The 21,531-nt window shown below is 38.8% G+C and overlaps 1 protein-coding gene across 1 annotated transcript in view; it reads right to left on the minus strand.

The window, feature by feature from the left end:
• Positions 1 to 687: 687 nt before the first annotated feature.
• MOB3B (MOB kinase activator 3B) overlaps positions 688 to 21,531 on the minus strand; it is an 85,620-nt gene continuing 64,776 nt past the window's right edge. The window contains exons 3-4 of the mRNA XM_059493153.1: positions 17,774 to 17,976; positions 688 to 5,600 (exon numbers count right to left, since the gene is read on the minus strand). Of these exons, the coding sequence (XP_059349136.1) occupies positions 5,571 to 5,600; positions 17,774 to 17,976 (233 nt within the window). The 3' untranslated portion in view covers positions 688 to 5,570. The remainder of the gene's footprint in view (positions 5,601 to 17,773; positions 17,977 to 21,531) is intronic.

Raw genomic sequence — 21,531 nt, forward strand, 5'->3', positions numbered from 1 at the left:
CTACTGGGTGTTGTCTCTACTGTGCCATTATAAACCCCAATGCTCCTGCTCCCCTCGAGCTCCGTACCTGACTTGTATTAGGTACAGTAATTTCAACATGTAATTATGCACATACGTGTGCTTGTCGGTGCTTTAGGAATGAGGACAAAGAGAACCATGCAGTGAGTGCCCCAGTCCATGTGCTGGAGATAGTTTCTATTGCCCTGTTAGAGCTCTTTTCCCTCTGTGGCAGCCAAATTCTAATTGAGGCTCTTGAGTTTTGTTTTTAGGAGACAAAACTTTGCCAGTAACTGGCTTGTTGCTACTTACCCGTCATGCGTGGAGGCTCCTTGGAGTGTCTCACCAGGACTCGGGTAAAGGACATGATGAAGCCCATGAGTTACCCAAGCTCAAATATTTGACAGGCAAAAATGAGCAGGCCAGCTTAGCTGAGGAACAGCTACTCACATGCTTTGTTGCATGCCACAGTGTTGGTGAGAGGCTGGCCAGTTCTATCAGCATGACATTTGGTCAGTTTTTCTTGGTATCACATTGGTGACAGGAGGTCTGTGGAGAGGGTGCATTGGCAGTGATGGGTCTCACTCACCTCTGCATCCAGGGAGCCTGCCAGAAAATTCTGCTCTGTGGTATGAAAACCACATGCATTTTTCTTGCTGAGGAGTTAGAAGGCAAATAATTCCACAACACTTCTGCATTGTTATGTTTATTTTATTTATATTCCATTGCTTCATCCATTATGATTGGTTTGAAAAGTAAACTTTCCTTTTCTTTTAATGACTACAACAGTTAATGTTGGTCTCTCTTCCCATACAGTTGAACAATTATTTAATAACAACTAAAAAAGTCCAAGACAAATGTGACAGCATTAAAAAAAATTAACACACCAAACAGAGCTGATGCATGGAGGAAGAAAAGGAATCAACCACTTATTTCTCAGAAAGATGCATTCCCCTAAAAAATTACCAAAATTTAAATAAATGTATTTTATGGGAAGGAGCAGGGAGGGTACACGTGCATATGCTGATGCTTCCACATCCATATCCCCAAACACACAAAGATATGTATATATACACGCACATGCACGAACACAGACACACATGTATTAGACTGGACGAGTAACTTACTTTTTTCTCTGTGAGAAAATTAGTATAAATTTTAATTATATTAATTATATCTGTCTTTAAAACAGGAAAACTTATTAAAACACAGAACAGAAACTACCTTAAGAGCCTTGGAAATCACTGCCTATTTAGCATAGAACACATAAAAAAATCAACTTTGATAACTTTTTATTTAAATGTACACCATCACCAGGTTCTTAGTGCTGATTTGGCTTGCTTTGCCTTTGGAGTATGCTCCGTAATTATTAAAAATGTCATTTAATAAAAATTTCTTCCAACAGGTAGGAAGAAATATCTGACCACTATACTGGATGCCCCAGTGTTATCCCCTTTCTAAAGCCCATAGAGCCCATATGCTTTACTATAGCAATCATATTTCTATTTTACATGTAGTGACTACTGTTTTGCTGCTCTTGCAGGAACCTCCTGTTCTTGCTTTTATTCTTCTGAAGAGATGGTAAACAGCCAGCTCTTGATGGTGTCTCTTCAGAGGGCATAGGTGAGAAGTAGCCCTTCTAGAGGCATGGAAGCAGGTGAGAAAGCTACTTTTTGTAACAGCAATGTCCTTGGGGAAGCAAAAGGAACACTGAAAGGCTGAAGGCTGGCTCTGAGACCTCCCATCCAGAAAATGAGAAACCTCAAGAACATGCAGAGAAGGTAAAAAGCAACAGGAAGGAGTAGCTTTTTGTGAGACATCTCCAAAATATGTAATTCATTTAACCCAAAGGTGCTTAAAGTCCTTTTAATCTGTTAATACACTTGACAAGAGTGGCTTCCCAACTACAAAGAGTATCATTCTCTGTATTCTCTCCACAGACGAGGAATTTGTGATCACTGAGGACGATGTTCACCCATTAAGTTTCTGCACATCTTGAGCTGTTGTCTGTAGGTCCCTGCAGAGTTTCACCTTATCTGTTTTCCCCTCTTTCCCTGCCTTGTTCTTAATGAATCCATTCATCAGGGGAGTCAACTTGCCTGATGTAAGTTTTGCTGCTTTAGAGCCTGAGTTCTTGGAGAAAACTAGTAAATTTCATAAGTCTCCAACTTCTCTCAAATCTCATAGAAATCATCAATTTTGCTGTTGTGGATTAGTAAAAAAACCCTACCCTTTAAAAGACTCTGGGACTTCATTGTTCATAAAACCTAAGGGAGGTTATGTTCAGATTTGTTTCATATCACAGTTGTCACTAATCTATGTTAACACAAACCAGAAGTTCATTACAAAATCTCTTATTACAGAGACAGTCAATGAAAGTTCTCAAGTCTTTAACAACTGAAGTAAAGTTTGGTGTCATAGGATCCTTTCACAGCCTTTCAATACTTCAGAGTATTGCTGCGTTTCTATCAGTTGAAATGATTTCTCTATAAAGGTAGTATGAAGTGCCTTGAAGCTTAACACAACAGCATCTTTAAAGGTAAGTATCAAGGAAAAGAATATGTAAGAAAAGCAAAACCTGACTGAAGAACTAGAAAAATTAAAAAACCACAACAAAACAAAAATTCCAAACAATAACCTCTTTTTCTCTCTCCTTTCCCCACCCTCCCCAATCCCAGAACAATGTGGAATGCTGGCATTATCAGAAACATATGTAATAATAAGATCACGTAGAAAAAGCATTAACAAGTGAAACACGGTTCTGTCTGTTTGTGGCCCTGAGCAAATTACTGATGAAGCTGGAATAGTTGATCAGAAGATTCAAGAGGAAGCTGCTTTTCTCTCGCTATGGGAAGGGGTAAAATGATAATTTTATCTACTGATGCCACATTCCAGACATTTGTATTTGCTTGTCAGCTACCACAGAGTGGAACAGGAGAGATGGCCTGTGGCATGTGATGGCCAGGTGGTGGCTCACCAGGTGTGCTGCAGAAGCAAGAATACCTGTTGGGAAATACTCAGCAGAAGGCCACACCTTGTCAGGTGGAGGAAGGAAACTCCATGTTCTTCCTAGCAGAATAAGCAACCAAAACGAGTACACTTTTCCCTCCTTTCCAGCTGGTTCATTTCCTGTGTAATAATGGGCTTTTACCATTACAGGGATTTTGGCCAGGTCAAACACAAATCCTCTAGAGTTCAACCCTGCATTTCACTCTTTTGCTTCATACAGTGTGCCATACCAGAAAATTAAACATAGGGGTTTGTGGGGAAAAAAAAAAACAGTTAAAAAAAGAGGAAAACACTTCCAACTGATAAGTTTTGCATTCAAAAAATGTATGCATTCACAAAAAGGTAATTGAATTTTTTCTCAGGTAACTTTTTCGTAGCCTAATCTTCTGACTCAGCTACAGTGAATAGTCTCAAAACAGCACGTGGTAAGTAATGTAATAAAATGAAGACTAAATTATGCATAAAACCCCATGTTTTTCAATTTGTGTAGTGACTTTGATCTTTATGCGCTAAATTCCACACCTTTGCATCTTTATGTTAATCTTTCAAATACAGTGTTGCCCAGACTGAGAGCACCACATGGCAACTGTACATGGTGGCAGTGAAATTCAAGTGCACTGCATCAGCTACAGCTTCTGTAGCTTCATCTCAAAGAGTGCCATAGCCCAGGCACTTTGGAGGAGTCCAAAACACCCTTTATAAGCAATTAAAGTTGTAATTCCCGGCAGTTGCCAGCTACATGAATCACCCCAAAGAAGTTATATTTTTCATCTTCTTTAAAATGAGGCAAACTCAAGAGTAGCTGTGGCAATGAATTCCAGAAGCTAGTTATATCCTGCAGAAGTGCCAGCAGAACAGAAATCATCTGTGTGTGCATTCCAATCCCCAGAGAATTAACCTGATTGCAAAGACTGCCAAAGGAGGTAAGAACACTTAGGTCCATCCCCTTGAAAGCAAAGGATAATGCTGCTTATGTAGTTCTAGAGATGCAGAAAAGCTCCCATCATAGGTATACCAAATGTTCACAGACAAAAGCACTTTTTCCCAGCAAGAATTTTACAAGCCCTGATTTAAACAAGCAGGTAAATAAATCATCATGTGCTACAACATTGAGCTAGAAAATATTTGCTGTTCTTCTTTAGTGTCTGCTACCGCTCTATTTCAAATGTTCCAATCACTGGATACTCCATGAGATTTTCTTATGTTTCTGTCTCAGAAGATGTAAACATACCTAAACTTATTCGAGGAGAAGGCAGCAACACGGTTCAGCACTCACTCAGGAAAAAGTAACTTTTCACAATAACACTAGTGTGCAAAATTCATTACAAGGCACAGAATACATAGATGTGTTCCACTTGATTCCCATTTATTCAGAAGTATTTCTCTTGTGATATTCTGTATCACTTTCATTTTTTAATTTTTTTTTTTCAGAAGAAAGCCTCCTCAGGGCATATTTGGCATAGAAGATTTGATTTGCTGCAATGGATCGTTCTAGACTATCCATACACGTGTTCATTTTCCAGAATTAAGTTCTGGAAAAATGTATTGTGTTAGCCCAATGTATAAAGCAAGTCACATTACTGGGCACTGTTCAGCTGCAACAGGGACCTTCAATTAGTCCCTCCTGCTCTAACCTTTTTTACTACTCATCTTTACTGTATCTTCCTGCAAGTTACCCCAATAAATTTATTTTTCTCTGAAAAGATGAAATTTTAGGGTGATTGAGAAGGATCATTTTCCTAAGGGGATAAAAGGATATGAAATTACATGACAGATTGGTGTACTTCATTGGGTACTTCAGGAAGATGATGACTGTAGCTGGTTTTTTTTAATGTAATATAAAGATACTGAGAACATTTGCTGTCAGTCACAGCATGAATTCAAGGAAAATACCCCAGCACTGCAGAGCTATATTTGGATCCCTGTTCATTCCCTGTATTTGAAATCAGAAATCCTTCCATTGTCATTAAATTATGAATCACAATGAAGCATACTCTGTTCAGCTGAAGGACATGGCTGTCTTCCTGGAAACACAAGGCTTGATAGCATTTGGGAATGGCGGCCAAGCTTTGGGTGGCCTGGAGCAGGGCAGGGGGCATTAAAGGCTAAGTGTTCTTTCATTCCAGAACCTCTTAATAGTCTGCTGCAGTTAGGAAAGAAAGCACATACCAAGAGACAAAATAAAAAGAAAGCAAAATTGCAGATTTCATTTTGAAACAACTGGTCTGGAGGTCAGCCCAAGGAACTGAATTTCAGTAAAGCTTTAGCAGCAGGGGCACTGTCTGCTATTGTCTGTGGCTGAAGAGGTTCTTATCCCTGATAAAGGAGCTAGAACTGATATAATTCTTTTTCTCAATAATCCATGTTCTCAGCTGAGGTTCCTAGCAGCATATTTAGGGTTAACAACATTGACACTGGAGAGAAGCATTTGTGACAGTAACTGTGGCTCCCAACTTTCCTGCTTTCAGGGATGAACAAGCAGGCTCAGTCCATGAAGGCTGTCATATTCTTGAACTCTGCAGTAAGAAGGAAATTGGACTTTGCTTTTGTTCAGTGGGTAGTTTTTAGTGACACATCCTGGTTGTCATCTCTTTCTGTAAAACAAGAAGAGGAAATAAAAATACAAATGGCATTTATGATAAAGTGTGCACAGGCCTCTTCACTGTTAGTATTTCTGCAACTCTGCAAATTCATGTGGTTTTATATGGCACCATGTTTCTGCCCCTTTCTGTCACTTTCAAGGACAATGAACATACCTGCATGTAAAATACAGTATTTTGTCATTTTGACAGCTTTAATAATGTAATAAATCCCTACCCATGTCAGGTAAATGGTGCTGCATCCCCCTGCCCTAAGAAATAAATCAACTGCAAATGCCAGAAATCTTTTAATTTAATATAAGAAAAAGGATTCAAATCATTATCATTGAACCTGCAGCCAACAGGAGTCCTAGATATATCTTCTCTGCCTAGCTGTTTTACCCACAGGCACAAAGGGAACACAAACCTTGAGGACTTGACCAGAGCTGTGGCATTCATCTCCAGGATAGGGTTTTGGACCATTCACAAACTCCGTTAGGAACTGGGGCTTGGGATCCACAGAGGATTTTATTTGATCTGATTTACAAACACTCTCATACAAACTCTCTAGTAACTGGCTGCTCTATTCTATAAAACTTCATATTTGTCAGCAGATTTCTGGAAAGGCATTATTTGACTAACAGCCATACACATACACCAGACCACACAGCAGCATTTACCTTGGAAAATCAATGGAGATTTACCAAGTTACCAGAAGTCTCTGAAAAATCTCTTAGCTTGCTTGAACTTTTTTTAATAATTTATCAGGTCATTAAGATCTAATGCAAATAGCGTCATGACAATTTTGTAACTGTATCTTACTCTGTGTTTAACAAATTACTTTTCCACCTAGGATCATACACATAATCATGGGACTTTCTCCTCCTTTTCCAAATCTTTAACTAGTTTTTCTTTCTTCTATATTTATCTTGCATTACATTTTATTTTGTTGCCATGCATGTAGCAGAATAGGATGTTGTCATTTGTTATAAAGACAATCGTAATCAGTACAGGAGTTTATACAGTAATATGTGATCTCCACAGTGATATATACAGTAAACTGAACTAGGACTGGCTTCTCCTCCAATTTGTTAAAGATGACAAAGCTGACTGTTAATGGAAAAGTCTGTCTCCTTTTCTCCTTAAATGTTTGTGTGGATTTTTTTGGGAAGTTGCTTTGTTTTGTTTTTTGTTTGTTTGTTTTTTTTTTTTTTCCTTAAATAGCTGGGATTAGGTTTATTTCATTAGAGCAACAAACACAAATGCAGAACTAAATAAAATTCAGCACAGTGTGTTGGACAGCTTCCTACTGAAGATTAATTAGGTGTCCAGGCATTTCAAGGCAGTTTTTATCTTTGCTGGCCCCTAATTTTACACATATTCGATGTCTGCATGTTTGTAGTGTACTTCCTATAATCAAGGCTGATAGATCTGTGAGGTAAAACACTGCAACTTCCTTCTGCAACTTCTGCTGAACAGTGATTTTCAGTCAGACTGTATCATCTTGCCCTGTTATAAAAACAGTCCAGGGAGTAATGTGGACCATATCAGAGCCATTGTAACTGGGGCACCCTCCTTCAGACACAGTGGGAGGCAAACTGCAATAGCATCAGAGGTAGGAGTCTAGCTATGGATAAATGTGTCCAGGAAAAGGGCAGAGTAGGAACTTAGATGATCCATGCATAAGATGTAAACAAGAGGCCTTTATGACACCCATGAAGCATGAACCTATCATGCCATTTCTAACTTCTCTCTAGAGGCAGAATTTATTTTTTATAGTAATACAAATTCTTCCAAAGCCTCTCTCTCCCTTAATTTCTAACTTTTTTTGGTTATACTATTACATCCACAGTCTTCTCCCTAGATCCTATATCTCCACCCTGGAGATAGGAGAACATTGCTGCAAATGGCTCTGTAACTTCCCTCCTGCAATGGCTTCCCTGTAACTTCCCTTCCCAATGGCTGCTAGGCTACAGTATTGGAAATTACCCCAAAACTGTAAAGTCAGAAAAACATTTAACCTTAATAAACATTGACATCACTGATGCATAGAAACATTCTCTGTGTTGATGTATATTGTTAGTGGTAAATAAAGGGCACACACACAAGTACAGTCACAGTGCATGCCTGCATATATGTGAGCTTTTACTGATTTCACCCAATGACAGTGAATTAGATGTGCTTTAAAAAAAAGATAAAGCCCATGATGCCTGTCATAGTGAACTGGTGCAAGCTTTGTGGGAGTGACCCACTTCTACTTGTTATTTTCTTAGAGGAATTCACAAAACAATCTGGAAATAGTTTCTCAAGAGACTGATACAATTTGGATGCTGGCAAAGAAAAAGTTAGCTTCACTCAAAATGCTGGTGAGAAGGTGAGGAAGGGTCACACCCCTAGTATCCAGTCTTGGCTGGGTAGCAGCATGAGGCATGCTGTGTGCTGCAGAGCCTGCTGCTGAGCCTGTTACTGAACAAGCTGGTCCTACTTGCCAGACTCTGCCCCCTCAGAGATACCTACCTTTCAAAATTAACTGCCCCTCTTCTCACAGCCTGCTGGCATATCTCTCACTGATTCTGACGGGCACCAGAGAACTTAGCACGCATCCCCCCCTCAACTCTGCAGAACAGTCCCCCTCAAACCTCACGAAAGATCTGATCCTCAGTTACTCTGCTGCTGCATAGCCTTGGGTGGAGCACTGTCTAACAAAAAGCTAACAAAAGTTTTTTTCACTGTCTCCTGAGTCTGCTTGGGTTTGTGCTTCTGTGAAACATCAATGTTCATTTTAAATTGGGAAAGGTGGAGAAGAATGCTCTTGACTAACAGTTACTGATTAAAAGCACAAAAGAGTATTTCTCAAACACAGCAGATGACAAAAAGCTATCAACTGACTCTTCTGAAAAGGCAGGAAGACTGGAAATGCACTTTGCCTTAAGGTACTGTGATACCCAAGCCCAGCTGGATCTTGAATGAAATATAAAGGCTAGACAGACGAGGGAGTCAGAAAGTCAAACACAGAGACACAGATTTGCTTGTTAACAGAAACTCTCCACACCAGAACTTTTGCTACCAGATGCACTTCCTTTTGAAAATTAATTACAAGATACTCCAGAGCATTATTCTGCATTCAGACTTACTCCTGCTCTCAATTCTGTATTACATAGTTAACTCAAAAAAAAAAAAAAATGAAGGCAGAAGTAGTTGTTTTCCAAATCCAAAATGCAAATCAGAAGCCTGGACCCATTCTATGTGTTGGATATGCCCAAGACTAGTAACTGAGGAGAATTTAACGTGGAACTCACTTCTAAGGAACATAAAGAGAAACATTTGCTATTCTTTATGAAGTCCTTCAAGTATCTGCTTGCTGGAATTAATGGTAACAAGCCACTCTGTAAGCATCAAGAATCTATCTGATTTGTTGGGATTTATGAATTCATGGAAGGACACATTCCTGAACATTTTGCAGGGAATACCAACTTGATTTCACAGATGAAGGGAAAAAATAAGTATTTATAAAGGTCATCAATATTTATATCTAAACAATGTCTGGCCCTCTCCCTTCCATAATGCTCCAACATAAATTTCAGATACATTCAGCACATAAATCTATACCTGACCATTTCAATTTTTACTCCTCAGTTAACGTTTAAATGCAACAGGAGGAGAATGGAAAAAAATGCAACATAGCCAGAAGTAGCCTGGAAAATCTCTTTTTAATGTGACAAATTTACCTGTGCAAACATATTGATTGCATCTGAATGGATTACAAGAAGAATGAATTTCCCATAAAGAATGATGTTCATCAAAGAAAACTGTGTTTCTGTGCTTATGCGAGTATAATCTATAGCTGCCAAAACACAAGGCAAAAACCCTTCAAACAAATATCACCTTTGTACCAGTATATAAGAGAAGCCAGAGGCCCCTCCTGTGCAAAAACTGATGAGAAAGTAGATGAAGTGAAAAAACAGTGTAAGTAATAGTATTCTATAAAATAATAATAGGAAAAATAGGAAAAATAATAAATGCAATAATGACCGTCACTAAAACCAGTGTTACTTTAAAGACTCAAATCCTCCTTCAGTGCCTGGGTCTCATCCTCACTTCCAGTTCTCCAAATTGAAGCAAAGCATGTCTTGATATTCCCTCTCCTCAGCTCTCCTGCTGCTACTTAGGAAGCCTAAGGATGATGTGGAAACATCTCTTTTTAACCCTTTGACAACTGTTTTAAGCATAGTGAGGTTTTAAAATGTATATACAAGGGTATTCACAGACAAGTGGGTAGAGAGAAAGCATTACCAGCTGACGGGCAGTGATACCTTGCCTGGAGGCACCCATCAGCCTGGAAGACCTGACCAAGAGGCAAGGAGAAGGACATGCCAGCAGCGGGCACCATGCCAATTACACTTGCCAAGCTTACTGACTCCACAGAGAACCGCTCATGTCTGCAACCAAATACTGCAACCAAAAAAACCCAACCCAAACCAACCAAAAAAAAAAACCCCACAAACAAAAAACATTGCCCAGCATTAACCGCAGTCTCACAGGTAAGGAACTTAAAATCTATTCAACCATCCTGTGAGGCAGTGCTGGGCAGAAAGGCAATACACAAACAGGCCTCCCAGTTTATGGACTCGTAACAGTCCAATCCAACCTGACCTGAGGCTCTGCTGGGCAAACACAAGCATCCCTGGGACACACATTTCTCCTCCCTACTCTCATGGACAGAAATGCAAGCCACAGCCACAGGGAATGGTATATGCACACAGAGAGGCACCAGTGCAGCCAGTTCAGAGTCTTTCTGTGGTTCAAATCACAACTGTAGAATAAGCAGATGAAAAAGAGAAAGATCAGTTCATCAAAGTACAAATGACTATGACATCTGCTGCTTTTTATTGCTGCTTTCTTCACAAACCTCTCAATAGTTAACAAATAACTAACCTGTGGACAAAGTTCTTTGTGTCCTGATGACAAAAGAAGCTGTTTACAATGGAATAGCACTGGATCACAATGTCTGTGTTCCTGTGCTGCACAACTAATCTGTATTCAGATAGCTGATTGATCAGGATGGGAAGACTGACAACAGAATTGTAACAATAAATTAATCTACAAAGCTTTTTTTTTTAAATGGAAGTTTTAGTTAGAACCTTGTACCCTGAATATTAATTTAGAAATTGTTCTCCAAAGTTATTAAAAAAGAAATTCCTCCACTTCTTCCATTACTGCTCTCTCCGTATCCTGACTGAAAAAAAACCCAACAGACTGGTAATTGCTGTCCAGTGGGTATATTGATCATTCAGTTATTTCCTTTGTTAGGTTTCACAATGTCTTCCACTTGAATGAGTCTCAATTATCATGATGCACAACATTAAATTAATCTCTCAGACAATCTCTTTGGCTTCAGGGTAGTTATTCTGAACCTAAGGACAGGCTGACAGTAATCCTATTTGGTTCCTCCTGAATTTGTTTGGTGATGTTTGCAGGACACAGATAATACTCCTGTCTGCAAATGTAACCCTTTATCACTGATGACAAAAGTATTTTATCAACTGACTGCAAGCAGGAACAAGATCAGGAAATTACCCTGCCAAATACTCCTGTGAGTAGAGCTAGACCCAGCTAGATACAAAGTACATGCATTTGGATGACTGACTTGCTTAAAATTGTCATATTCCAAGGAGGTATTTTCACCTTCTGCATGTTTTTGTCTTCTGTAACAATAAAAAAAAAGTTGGGTTTAGTGTACTTTACCATATTAAATGGACTTGAAATATGTTACTTTTTACACTGAAATGAAGCAGAGTGAATAAGTAAACACTACACTATATTTTGCATAAAATTTTTGCGTAACATTAATCAGGAGACATGTTAGTTCTCTACTATGAACTACAATTTTGTTGCATATAGTAGGTATTTTGCATAGATTATTGACAGATCTGATTAAATGGGACAATAAATACATCTTTCCTCATTTCTTTTTTCTTTTGCAGAACTTCTAAGTTCATGTGACATGAGATTTTTTTTTCCTTGGACAATTAGAAAAAGTGGACTTGTTTCTCAGTTTTCTGGTTCTTGAAGATTTAGAGAGAATATTAACAGTTCAATCCAACACGCAATCAAACTAATAGAGTCACTCAACAAGTACTGGTCAAATTAAGAAACCCATACTTAAGTAAAGTAGCTTTTCTGAAATTTCTTCTGTATACTGCCTTTACATTTGCCTTATGACTAGCTAGACTATTGAAGGGAGCTGTTAAGTACTGTAAAAGAAAGGAGATCATAGGCACTTTTTTAACAGTTAACCAAAATCTCACTAGGAAAGTCCTTCTGTCTTCAGTCAAGTACAAGCAAAGCAGCTGATGCAATAGAAATAGTCACTAAAAATGTGCCAGAAATTATATATTCAGAAAATCCAGTGCACCTTAATTCTCTGCTTTCTTCGAGCACCAGCACTGAGAATTCTGTTTTGCAGCAATGTTTAATCCTAGAATTCTCAATTGCCTTCTAATTTCCTGCAGGACGTGGAAAAGATGGCATTTACCTAAAACTGGTTTCTTTAGTTAGTGACCAGATCAATTTTTTAGAAATTCACACTGCTTGTACAATGTAAAGAAAATTCTGTTAGATATTAACACTGTAACTAGACTGGGGGCAGGAAATACTAGGTTGTTTGAGTTGGTTGGTTAGTTTTCTTGCACTTCTGAAAGAAAAAATGAACTCCTATTTTCTAGTTGACAGCAGTGACTGAACTAGTCTGAACAAGACTAAAAGTTACAGGTTACCTGCCCAAAGCTTAAGCCATCCTGGCAGCACTCACAAACACACTGGGAAGTCTGGAAGGATAAACAGCTGGAGGTATCTTTAAAAGAGTGTCTTAATATTACTGTTGCCTTGCTTTTTCTAAGTGCAGTAACACAGGACACCTTGAAAAGACCTGAAGGGCTGTACTTTGATGGCAATGAGCAGCAGTATGAAAGTAAAACTGGGTAGCTATAAAGGATAATGACAACAGGAACACAGTAACTATAATGAGATTAGTTCTCCTGTACTCTTCATCTCAAACTGTCCTCTTCTGATTGGCAAATAATTTGTATTTCAGACTCTACTGATTTGTGGATGCATTCACTGCTTTCATGAAGTTTATAAGTGGATATACAAAGAATATGGACTGGAAAGTTTAAATTCTAATTTTCAGCATCAACATAAAAACATAGGTAAGTGGACAAACAGACATTTTGGGAAAAACTCCAGTGAATTAAAATAGGAATACTTTTATTTTAAAATATATGCTTGAAAATTTTGTCTGCATAAAAAGTCTCTTCTAATCAACCTGTTTCACACAGCTGTGCTTCATCTGAGACACCTTTGTCAAAATGCCAATGTTTTTGCCATGTTTTTCTAAACCTGCTACAGCTGAGTTTTCCACTCTGAGTTCTGAATGAAATTAGTGCCAGAAGTGTTAGGTTTATAGTATTTTTACTACATTTACGGCATTTCTGGCAATGAATTGCCTGATGAGCAAACATTCTTTTGTGGTATAGATAAAGATGCAACAAAGCTGCTAATTTTTTAGTGAAAAGACATAAATTAGATATATACCAGTAGCTACTTTGGCCTCATGCACAGAGGCAGAGTAACAAGACTTACAGACCTGAGGGACTGATATTTATGAGGTCTGTAACCCTAGAAAAACAAAAAGCACAAAACAGGAATTCTCAAGTGTTTACCTGAGTACTGTATGACTACTTTACTATTAATGGCACATCCTGAAATAGACAGAAGACTTGGTGGAACTTATGTGAAACAGAGGCTTCTTGCTTTGGTATCTTGACTTCCATGTCATGTTTTAGGCAGCTCCAAATACCAGATGAAAATGTTTTCAGAAACCAATCATACCACATAGCCAATGGAAGCTTTTACAGTGAGAATAATGAGGCAAGAAAATCCTAATTTCCTTGTTTATCCTGCAGAGGAAGTCCATACTCATAGAGGCAATTACCAACTTCACCATTTTTATACACTCAGCTCCACTGATGGTCATCACTTCCAGACACAATCCCAGCCAGTTGCTACTGTGGCTGATAGTCTCTGCATCTAAATGAAACCAACATTTCAAAAGTAAGCAGAATAGTGCATATAAGCAATATATTTCTCTACTTTTTGTCATTCGAATGTAATTGTTCCTTTCTGCTCTTATGAAAAAATGTTTATAACAATTACTTTGAGAAAAAGCTCAATGTTTTCATAGGATATGATTTATTAAAAAAAACAGCTTGAGAAGAATAAGTGATGCAGATTACTGTATTCTGCTATCTATTACCCCAATCTCTGAAGAAAATTTTGCTACCATTAATAGTTTCCAGTTATTTAGGAATCTGCTCGGAAACTAACTGATTTACACTGCTATCAAACTAGTAGGAGTGGGATGGACTGAGGTTCCCCTCCTACTGGCACCCTTAGTTTAAAAACCTCTTCACCAGCTTGGCAAGACTGTGGCTGAAAATGCTCTTCCCGTCCTCTGACAGATGGACCCATCAGCGCCCAGCCGGGAAAAGCTTGCTCCCTTCCCATTTCCACCAGTGTAACTCCTATAGAAACAGCAAAGCAAATCAGCAAACACCAAGTTAAGGAACACAGAAAGCTTTGGTCTTCCCATTTCTTTTGTATGTGGCAAGGATCTAGTTTGCTGCTGAAGGTAGGATGTAGAATTAGGAACAAGCTCTTCTCTTGGTACAACTCTTATTTTGTGGCACCAGAGTACTTTGCAAATACTGTTAAATTCAGGCTCATAAGACTTCTGTCAAATGCTAGATATTTTTATATGTCACATAAGAAGATTGATGAAGAGACCTATTACCCAGAGATAGGCAAAAAGCCTAAAATAAAATTGGAAACAGAAACTAAGTCTTTAACCAAGACATCCCATATGAACTTACTTACAAGAGGTTTCTTTGTACTGGGCCTTACTGGGAGGGTTTTGGTGGCAGGGGCTTGCAGGGTGGGTTGTGGTGGCAGGAGGTCATGTACTGCCCTGTGCCAGCCAGCTACTGCCATCTGCCCCTGACACCACTGCAATAAACCCACCGTGTGCCAAAATTTCTGCTAAACAAGCACATGGTTCCTCTGCTCAGATATTTAAGAAAGCAGCAGCTGTTAAGAGGAGAAGACAAATGGTGGCACTGTTGGGATGTGGTTGGAGACATATTTTTGGAAGGAAGGGCCATGTGCCAGAGCAGACACAGCCCTGAAGGGACTGTGGGTCCCAGCACAGCAGAGCAGGGACACTGTGGAGGGACTGTGTCCCACAGGAAACCCACGCTGGGGTGGAGGAACACAAGTAAGAATCAAGAAGCAACAGAGACCTCCCCAGTCTCCTGCATTGCTCCTCACCTCCATGAAGGGATTAGGAGTATCTGAATGTAACCTAGCAAACTCAAGGTGAATGGAGACCTGCAGGAAGCAGGAATAAGTTTTATACTGAATTAGAGCCCAGGGAAGAAAGGTGTTTCTTTGCCAACTGTTTTGTTTAATTCCCTTTTTTCTCCTCAATACACAGATCAGTAATCAAGAGTTTTGTTAACTCGCAATAAATTAAATAAACTCCATGAACCAAGATTGTTTTTACTCATGATGTGTTTATAAAGTTATATGGTATATTTCTGAAGTCCTACATACTGTAGAATACATTGTCAGAGAAAAGGGATCCCAGGAAAGAAGTAGAGGGGCAATACTTGGCATAGCTGTACTAATGTTTGAACAACAAATTTATGTGCTGAGACGGCTGTGTACAGATTCTCACTAAAAAGTATATTTAGTTGCTGTGTCTGACTTTTGACAAGCTGTCACCTAACAAAGGGTGAGGGTGGGATGGAGGTAATAGGCACTCCCATTCCTATGGTGTTTTGGCCATTGGATGAGGCTCAGAAGTGAATTAAGGTGAACTACTGACAGCAGGAAATAAAGCTAGCCGCACAGGAAAACAACATGAAACAAATAACACATCTTAAAGCTAAGAATAGCCCCCCATAGCCTCCCCATGGATGCACACTTTAAAGGTCTGAGAGCTCTCATGGTGCTGCCTTGTCTGTCTGTTAGCTGCAAAGAAGAAATCATATGCTTTCAGACATCTTTTTCCCTAAATAAACCAACCGGACATGAGTTTTTTCTTCAGGATGCCCTGTGGGGTCAGTGACTATGTCAGTTTCCTCTTTTGTCCCCATATAAAACAACTCTATGAAAGACTCAAGAATCTTGCAAATTGACCTGCTGATGGGTATGGGAAAATGACATGTAGCATTTTAAACTATAACCATCTCTTTGACTGCAGAAAGGACGAGTTATGCAACTCCCACATGGGAGGGACAATTCTCTTTGAATTATTTCTTCATTTGATTTTATGACTGCTCCACTGGGTTGCAAAAGTCTGATAAAATCTATTTTAAACATAGAGCATAAGTCCTGTAGACTAATATTATGATTCATCTACTGCCAACTTCCCCAATTATTCTCCCTTCTTAAAGTTATGTTGATAAATCAGTTGTCTGCCCATTTATTAAAGCATGTGGCAGTCTGTTTATTTAATCATCTCTTGGCCCATTTTCTAATTAAGGGAAATAATGCAGGCTCATTTCCTGTCATGGTGAACCCAGCAGTCCACAGGTTGTCCTCAACCAACTACTCAAGACTATTTGTAATGCCTGATTTGTTTGGCAATTCCCTCCCTTCTCCTTGCTCAGCTGAAGAGAAAAATACAGGCATGGTTTTTTTTCTGCATTTCCACACTGCTCACACCCACCCAACTCAAGGACAGGAAGAGGAAAGCAGGTGAAACTTTTATCTGGGAGATTGTGAATCTCAGCAAAGTTAATAATCATACAATGATTCTAAGGATAATTTTGTGAAGGGAGGAATACAAAACAAGGAAAGCACACACCAACTAGAGCACATTCCCATCTTGCTCTGTTGCTGGGCTTGAGTAACCTCCTGCACCACTCTGTCCCTATCTGTCAACTTTGTGCAGGGGTTTTGATACCCACTAACTGCAGCATTCAACCATTTTTGTCCTCTCTGTAATCTAAAGCTTTTGTACTAAACTTAAGATCACCTCTATTCCTATCTCTGAGATATTCTGATTTGTATCTTGCTTATGACTTAACTTCAGTATTTAATAGTTACAGGATAACCTAGCATCACTACTCTGGCAGAAAAACTCTCTTTAGCAGGGCTGCCTTCTACCCCTTAGGACATATTTATATAGCGTATTAATTCTCCTGTATAGAAAAAAACCTCAGCTGTCCTGTGATTCTGTGCAAAAAAAAACCAAAAACAAACAAAACAAAAACAAAAACAAAAACCCTCCAAAAAAACCAAGCCAGTGATTCCAGAACTTCCTAATAGGCTGTATGATACAGTATAGTCCAAACTCTAACCAATGGGGAAATGTCTCCTCAATCCCTTTTAAAGTTGGCTGGACACCCACAGTGAGGATTTGAACTGCTTTCTGAATTGTTCCTTACTTTTCCTTCTCTGCTTATATTTTTTTTTATTTGCATTTGCAAGCAACAGCAAAAACATTTCAATTTCTGGGTCTTTGCTTCTGGAAACAATGATTTTAATTTTAATCTATTTCAGTCCACAAGGAAGTGTCTGGTTTTGTTACACTGCTAATTATGTGAACCTCTGTCTCACTTCATCTATCTCACTTAGATTCAGAGTGTGCTCTGGATCTAACACACTCAATAGCTTCACAAACACCTACTTAAGGACTTAAATAACCTCACAATTCACCTTTATATAGATAACTGTTCCCTTTACACTCATTTAAGTGACTGCTATGACTTAGTGCCATGCTGTTACTGACCAGTGAAAACAGACTGAATAAAATTATATACTAAGTATATAGTACAGGAGGAAGCAAAAGACAAATGAACTTCTATTTTCAAATGCCAGGATTTTCCACCTTATATTTTTCCACACAACATACATTACACTTTTTTCTTTCTACAGAGCCTACTGAGGATTGCACAAATACTGCAGCAGAAAGAATGCAGAAAGGCAGAGTTAATCCCTTTAAATTGTCTGTGTTGGATGAAAAACCTTGTTCCTAGAGGAAACTCACTGCAACAAGGATGAGAAAGTCTTGGTAAAGGGAGAAGGAAAATTTCCTAGAGCTTTTGCCCAGACCCCACACTTACCAAAGGCTCTAGTTCTTTGCGGTCTATGAGGTTGAGCTCTGTCACAAAATAATAAAAATGCTTGTAGCAGGTGTTGACGTGGGCCTCAGCCCCCATAAGGATGATACGGTCAAAGTGATGGATGTAGACATGAACGAACACCCGAAAAAGCCGACAGAGTATCTTCTTGCAGATCTGGAGAAAGTTCTTTGGAAACGGAACACCTGTGAATAGAGAAGGCAATGTTGTCATAGCCATCTTGTCAATCTCAAGACAAAAACACAGCCAAGTGTGAGATTGTAACTGCAAACCAGGTTATGACTTTCTAGGCCTCCCTTCCAATCCAGAATATCACTTTATGCATGCATTTCTTTGAGAGCTAGCACCAAAGATAGCCAAATGAATAAACAACTTTAATGGATCGAGGCTGACAGGAACAAGTTATTTTTTTTCCTATATATAATTTGGTGAATCCATGCAGTATTGTAACATGGGTGATTTCCACTGCAGTGCACATCTATTAACATCAATGGATTTACATCATGCAGTAACTGTTCCCCAAAGTGATGCATACAGAGCACTTAGAAGTAACACAGTTCCTGCTCATGTTTCTCAAAAGTGGCATTTCACACCATCAAATTTAATAACAAATTTGAAATAATTGGCAGAAGGACCTTTTTGCTTTCAACTTCCTCACAGTTACATGTACCAATCTGATTGCTCCTTTAATAGAAAATCTCTTCAAGAGATACAGGAATGGCTCTTTCAAAACACTTTTAAAGTTACCCTACTTTGTACCTGGGGATTCCAAATCAGATGCAAAAGCACTATTTGCTAATAAACTGTCAGGCATCAATAATGAGGCACAAATAATTTCTTCAGAACTGCTCTCCATTAAAGACTGATCTTGCATGGAGTTATGTACCGCTAGGCTATCCCCAAAATCCTAAAGTTTTATCTCCTTTTATGATTGTCTCTCAGACATAATGACTTTAGTGCCATGCTTGGAGCTTTACTGCTATTCTGCTTTGTTGCACAGTTTCCTGCTTTTTTAGTTATCTAATTTATGCTTTAGTTGGATTTGAACCACATAAATGCAGCTATTTCTTCTTTAAAAATTAGAAAAACCCTCACAATCAAGCATTTCCATACTGCCTAAATGCCCATTTCATGCTCTGAACAAGAAAAACGTTTATTATTGGCAGAAAGAAAGTGGAGGTACTAAACTAACACTTTTGCAACCTTTCTAGTTTTCAAATTTCAGTCCCCTGTTAAATGTTGCTCAGCACTCATAAGAGTGGTGAATTGACAGACAAATTGCCCAGTTTCACTGAGGGTTATGTGAGGACATACAGAGAGAATTTCCATACCAAAATTTTTGATTACAGATGACATAAATTATCAATTGTGCTGTAACCAGTCTGCATCCGATCGACATAAACATGCATCTTCTTTTGGAATCCCTGGCCAAGGAGGTACCAGGATATACCCACTGTGGATATTAACATTGGTATGTCCAACAGCATGTGAGTAGGGAAACACATCAGCCTCCAGAAGTATCCTTGAACTGCTTCTATATTTGCCATTACTGAGGTGCAGATAATGTTGGGAAATATTTTGGGGTTTTTTGGCCTGTACTGGGTTCACCAGACATTACAAAATCCTTTTGAAATAATTTTAAGTAGCTTGTAGACATGCAGTGCTGCTTTACTTATTCCTGATGTACAAACCAAGGATCAGAAAATAGTTGCATCTATCAAAGCACAGCTGCTTTATCTTCTTAAGAAATGTTTGCTTTTTGTTGTCAAATCCATTCATTTAAATGCTAAAGCTATTATGGAAGGTTAAGGAGAAGGCTTGAATGCTCAAGACATGAACTGAGACATGGTTAAATTACAGAAATGACAGTATTTACAGATGTCTTGGCAATGTTTAAATCACAACTCCACACAATTACCCAAGCACCTGGATTATAACAATTGTTGTTATTTCCAAGGGCAAAATAAACATAATCTATCAAAAACATATTAGAAACTCCAAGTAGCTGCTCATTAACAAGGGGGATCACATTCACATTCCAGCCATCAGAGCATGGCTAAAGTCAGGAATTACTATAACAGCAACCTGCTTTGCATTTCTGTAAAATATACCTATACCAGAAATTAAAAAAATATACCCAAGAAAATATCCAGTCTTTAAAAAGGAGGAAGGGGAATAACTGACACTTATCACTGCAAGTCGGCTTGCTGAACTGAGAGATTAATTCTTGAAAGCACTGTATTTTGTAATCCAGAACAAATATGTTCCAAAATGGAGAATAATTAGTTTCATCTTGCAAGGGCTGACACATGATTGTTACTGAAGAATGTTGCTATAATGAAGACATTTGTACTTCTGTATTAACTGACTAAAACAATCTGAATAAACCAAGCTGATAAATCCTTTCATTTCTCTTCAGGCCATGCTCCTTCACAGTCACAGGCAGTAACTACAAGAGCCGCAGAGCACTGTTTCTGCTGCAAGAGAGGATGTTCACCTGACAGTTCTTTAGATGCATTACATTTTCAATCTGAGGACATGTAAACAACATATGTTTAAAAATAGTTGGTATAGAACAGCCAAGGATTCATAATAAATTTGCAGTGTTTCCTCCTGCTCCTCACATGAATCAAGGTTTCAGACCAATTGCATAGTTTCACTTGCTGTTGCAGAATCTCTCCTATTTTATGGAGTTGTATATGATTCATTAACTCTTAAATAAACAGTGAAACATTGCTGCTATCACAAATATATCATTTGGGCACAGGAGAATTAGTAGTGGCTCTCTGATTTCTTTCACATTCCAGCAAAACTGATTTACAAAATGACACAGTGTCCTAAAGAGTTAAAAAGCATCTCCTAGTATCACTGAAAGCAACTGATAACTTTTTAGTGAGCTACCTACACTCCTCAATCTTGGAGAGCCTGTCAGTCTGTCTATCTGAACCTGGCACAAAGAAGAGGCTCAAATCTGGTCAGCCTCAAGGTACCAATGCGCATATCAAGGTGCCAGCAGCCCTAGTTTGAACATACACCCTGCTGCTCTTTGTGCTCAAAATTAGATAAAAGAGAACAGATTCTGACCTCAATCACAATAGAATGAACTCCAAGTAATGTCATCAAAATTGAAAAAAAATCAGAGCAAAACGATTCTAGATTTATATTCTGAGGTCAGAATTTGGCCTCCTGTTTTGTTCCCATTGCAACTTTACAGTTATAAATATATCAGCCACAGAACAGAGTAATTACAAGTGTCTCTTGGGACTGGACTAACTTATATTTAGATTCATTTGATTTGCTAAGAAGCCTGTTCTCTGTCCTTCATCTCAGCCACAGCAGTCTTTGCCTTACAATCATCAAAGTTGGAAGAGACCTGCAAGGTCATCCAGTCCAATTGTCCACCCAGAACTATCACTGTAGTCCCTAAACACTAAACCACATCACCAGCACCAGACCCAGGTGCCTCTTGAACATTTCCAGGGATGGCAACTCCACCACCTACCCAAGACAACCTATTCCAGTGCCTGACCACGTGGCAGAGAAAATATTTTTTCCAGTTACTGACATGAATTCTCTTGTCTCAGCTTAAGGCAATTTCCTTTTGTCCTCTCACTGCAGGCACATCAGGAGCAACCAATCCCCACCTCCAGCTGAAACTTCTTCAGTTAACCAAGACTGCTGGTAGATGATGGAGAGGAGTTTGGCAAGTTCTTCCATCATTACTATGGGGTGGATCCCAT

This window comes from Ammospiza nelsoni, chromosome Z (assembly GCF_027579445.1).
Source record: "Ammospiza nelsoni isolate bAmmNel1 chromosome Z, bAmmNel1.pri, whole genome shotgun sequence".
NCBI lineage: Eukaryota > Metazoa > Chordata > Aves > Passeriformes > Passerellidae > Ammospiza > Ammospiza nelsoni.